Below are 4357 nucleotides of genomic sequence, written 5' to 3'. Positions count from 1 at the left end.
CTCTTTAAAACGAACGAACCGAACTGATTCGCCGCTCTCGTTCGTCTCGTTCGTTCTCCAAGACTCGACTCCCAGCTCCACCCACTAGTCGCTGACTCGCGAGTCGCTGTTCGTTCACTGACTGTGTTTAGCGGTGAAGACTCGAGGACTGAGAAGTCACGAGAGTCAGCCGGGCAACAACATCCCGATTCCGAACATGAAGCACTCCTCAACTAAAAGGAACTTAGTTAATGTTGTGTTGATTGATGACCGTTTGCACCATTGCACGATCGTGATTGGTTTGAGAATGAGAACGAGGGAGGAGCTGAGTCTGACCGACTCGGCTGAGAACGTGCATTCGCGATTCGTTTTGAACGAGAACGAGGGAGGAGCCGAGTCTGACCGACTCAGCATGCGCAAACGTGCATTCGCGATTCGTTTGAACGAGAACGAGGGAGGAGCCGAGTCTGACCGACTCAGTGACTGAGAATCATGATTCACCGCTACCGGAAATGCGAACGAACGAACGAACGAATGAACGACTCTTCTTGGCGAACTGACCAACGTGAACTGATTCTTTCAAACGAATCATGAAATCCACCACTACCTGCCATGGCACGTCAAAATAGCAAGAACAGGCCAGGTATTTTTCGGTCAGTGGCGCAATTGCATTGGCCCATTTTTTAGATCAGTAAAATAGCACCAAGTATCATTTGCGCCGGAACACGCCCCTGCTTTTCGCCGACACGCCTCTCCAGGTGCAAGTGTAGTGGTGCCTGGTTGCTGCGGGGGAAAATCAGCTTTGCGCCGGATGCAAACTAGCAATGACACATGCATCGGTGTATAAAGTCAATTGCACCAGGTGCAAGATAGGGCCCTTCTTCTGTTTGGCGCACATGGCTAATTTGCATATGCGCACAGGACTGGTTGGCTCCGCTTGGCAAAAAATAGAACATATTTGTGAATAAATGTTTACAATTCTGAATACTGGACATGGTGAGCTAAACACATTTAAATGACCATTAGTGACAATAAAATGGGGGGGGGGGGGGGGGCAGCCCCCTCGGACCCCCCCCCCGTATTTCGCACACTGCTGCCCATCCAAGGCAAGACTGAGGTTCACTGCAAAACGCCACACTGAATATTTGCTTGGTGCCACAAGGCAGTTGCACAAAACTCTGATTTATTTATTTACAGTACGCCACATTGATCAATCTGACACTCAATCATACCCAATCATATATGTCACACAAGCAAAACTCTGTCTCTCTCTCTGTCCTGGAGTTCAGTTGAAGGCAGTAACCACATCAGTACCCCCCCCCTTTCCCTAAAAACACGCGCACACACACACACACACACACACCCTGGAGTCCTGTGAACTTCTCCACAGGAAAAGTGGTGCACTGTTGCAGGTAGTGGCAGATTTTCTGCTGTTCTTACCACTGGCACACACACACACAGCCATTTGTCATGTCACTCTCCTGCACTCTCTTTTACTATCCCCATCCCTGCATTGGACCGGCAGTGTGTCTGTGGCTCTGTGCTATGTTCATGAGGTACCATATTCTGCCTTTTAAAACAAGTGCACACTGGTACACAAATCTCTCTCTCTCATCTGATTAATGGATTTTTTTGGGGAAAGAAGCCAAATCTTTGCAGCCGGCGGCTGCTACTCCCATATTTTATAGCCATTATCTGCTTGTGATAAGTAAGATGGGTGTGTAAAATTATCTTCCGTTTGAAGAAGTGTAAACCACCAAACCTGTATGTGCTTGGCGATACAGTATTTACTGTAAGAGGCTACCACCTCCCATGAGCATGGTTGTCTAGACGTTAATTTACATATATTGAAAGTTATGTTGGTAAGCTGATGAAGGGATGAGCTTAAGTTCAGACATAAGAGATGAAATCTTGTTTCATGAAGAGGCTCAATATCTAACGACCTTTCAGATCTCTAGATTAAAAGATGGATTAAAGGGTGGCTTTGACAGAGCCTAGTGACCGGTAATCTTCAATACACGAACAGATGGTGGTGCAATGATACTTGCAGTTTCACATTGTTGTTGTTTGAATTGCTCTATGGTAGCCTATGGTTATAAAGTATCCAGTTTTATATCTAGATCAAGTTCAAGTTTTGCTTTTATGTGCATTTAAAAACAATATTTAGTTGACCTAGGTGCGGAACAAACATCAATATGATATGATGAAATTGGGCAAGGCAACACTGATAACACATTTGAATCCATCCGTGCGAGTAGTACAGGATGTATCTTGAGTGTTGCAACGTAGGCTAGACGATACGTGTCGTCGCTGAAACATGCACTTCAAGTCCCATGATTCCGCTTGGGCGTTCAAGTCATCATCTCGCAGATAACGGCACGCGCGTGTGATCTCAATCGCCTGCTCGCGACGCGTACACCGGGAGGCGGGAGCAGCTCGAGCGGCTCGGGAACCCACAGCCAGATAAAAGCGTGCGTGGGAGGGACTGGATAAGCTTCCCTAACACCACGGCACTGGGGCGGGTGAATATATACACATTCTGATTAAACTCAGAGCTTGCTGATAGCCACCATGATTCAACAACGAGAGGAGTCGAGGCAGGATAAATGAAATGAACGGAGTAAGTCGCTGTTTTTATTCCCTTACCCCAGCATTGATTGTAAGATTAGAATCGGCAGTATGGGCATACAACCTTATGTCAATTATTCTAATTCTAATTATTGGAAACGAGTGGGCCTACATTATGTATCGTATCGTATGCAAAAGGATTAAAGCTTTCGACCGTTGTTGATGAATAACTTGGATGTGGGCTACACTTATCTCTACGTGCAAGTTACAAAGACACACACACGCAGGCTAGATTATGTGCGTTTTAAAATAACGATCATGGTGGATGGAGCCTATAATCTCGGTTTACGTGGGTCGTTTCTAAATTGGATACCCGTTAATGTTGGCTAATGACGGTGTTTAAAGTGCATTTACCTAACGACCCGTGGATTTTATATTAAACATGCTGACAAACTATCATGTGTAGCCCTTAGCACTATAGTGTTGCTGTGTGTGAACACGATGTAGCCTACATTAAACGATGCCAAGACACTTTGCAACGATATTGCAATTAGGCTAAAGTTGTTTAATTTTAACGCAAAACTTATCTTCCGTTATCAGGGAATGGTGTGGACGCTGCTGCTGGGGACACATTGAGAGTGAGTCAGCTTGCTCTGGAAACGGATGGCTTCTCAAGAGCTACTTTCAGACAAGGAAGCGCGACAATACGATCCGCCGAATGTCCTTGCCTGGGTTCTCAGCGCTCTGCACATGCGCAGGACGGACAACGCAACAGGAGGACTCCCGGCGAAAGACCGCGAGTGTGGCGCGAGCAAGGCCTGCCAGGGGTGGTGTAATTCAGCACCAAGGACGGCGCCACACAGAGGGGGTGGCGGCGAGGTGAGACTGGGTCACCTAGCAGAAGAGAAAGTCATAGTTTGCTGCGACGAGGAATTGGAGACGTCGTTCACGTACGTCGATGAGAACGTAAACCTGCGACTGGCGAGCCCGGACACCAGTCGCAAAGGTAACCACAGAGCCACGTGCAATGGCGACAACACCTGCGCTGCCGAGTCGTTGCCAGAACTATCCATGGAGGACCTTTCCTTCGGGGACAGTTTCGAGACATCTTTGGACCAAGGTTTCGTCTGTGCGGTGACATTTCTCGTCACTGGGATCTCTTTGGTCATCATATCGTACGTGGTGCCCCGCGGCGTGGCGGTGGACCGTGAGAGCGTGTCCGCCAGAGAGATGGAGAAGCTGGAGAGGGAGGGCGCCCGGGTGGGAGCCCACCTGGACCGGTGTGTGATCGCAGGGCTGTGTCTGCTCACGCTGGGTGGCGTGGTGCTCTCCATTCTGCTGATGATCTCCATGTGGAAGGGGGAAGTGTACAGGAGGAAGGCCTTGGCCTACACCAAACGTTCCACCAAACTGTACGGCTCCATTAACCTGGTGGCCAGAGCGAGTCCCAGCCAGTCCAACGCTCATTTGGAAGTGGATGTGGAAGAAACTGTGACTTAATTTTCCTAAAAAAAAAAGCATTGAGTGCATTTGAACACTGCTCTTCCTTTTCAAGGACACGTGAAGAACGTTGAAATATTGAAATGCTATTTTGGTCTGTAACCCATATACATGAATATCTTCTGGCAGTAGCCTCCATACAGCATTACATGTTTTTGTCAACATAGCCATTTATTATTGTGTAAGCCTGCACATCGACCTGGAACAGTGTTCATGCGGCCTGAAAACAATTTAGTGTATCCAAATAATGGTTGATAAAAGCTGGTAATACACAGAGAAACAATTTCTAAGGAAATTCTTCTCATTTCGA

The 4357-nt window shown here is 47.5% G+C and overlaps 1 protein-coding gene across 1 annotated transcript; it reads left to right on the top strand.

Annotated features, from left to right (window-relative positions):
- Positions 1-3210: 3210 nt before the first annotated feature.
- Positions 3211-4047, top strand: tmem74 (transmembrane protein 74; the record flags this gene model as incomplete). The annotated part of the gene is made up of 1 exon (XM_084472152.1): positions 3211-4047. The coding sequence occupies one exon, from the start codon at positions 3211-3213 to the stop codon at positions 4045-4047; it is 837 nt and encodes a 278-aa protein (XP_084328278.1).
- Between the last annotated feature and the right edge of the window lie 310 nt (positions 4048-4357).

This window comes from Micromesistius poutassou (assembly GCF_964030765.1).
Source record: "Micromesistius poutassou genome assembly, chromosome: 8".
NCBI classification, from domain to species: Eukaryota; Metazoa; Chordata; class Actinopteri; order Gadiformes; family Gadidae; genus Micromesistius; species Micromesistius poutassou.
The sequence above is the reverse complement of the archived record's forward strand: the minus strand, read 5'-3'. Positions and strand labels throughout refer to the sequence as shown.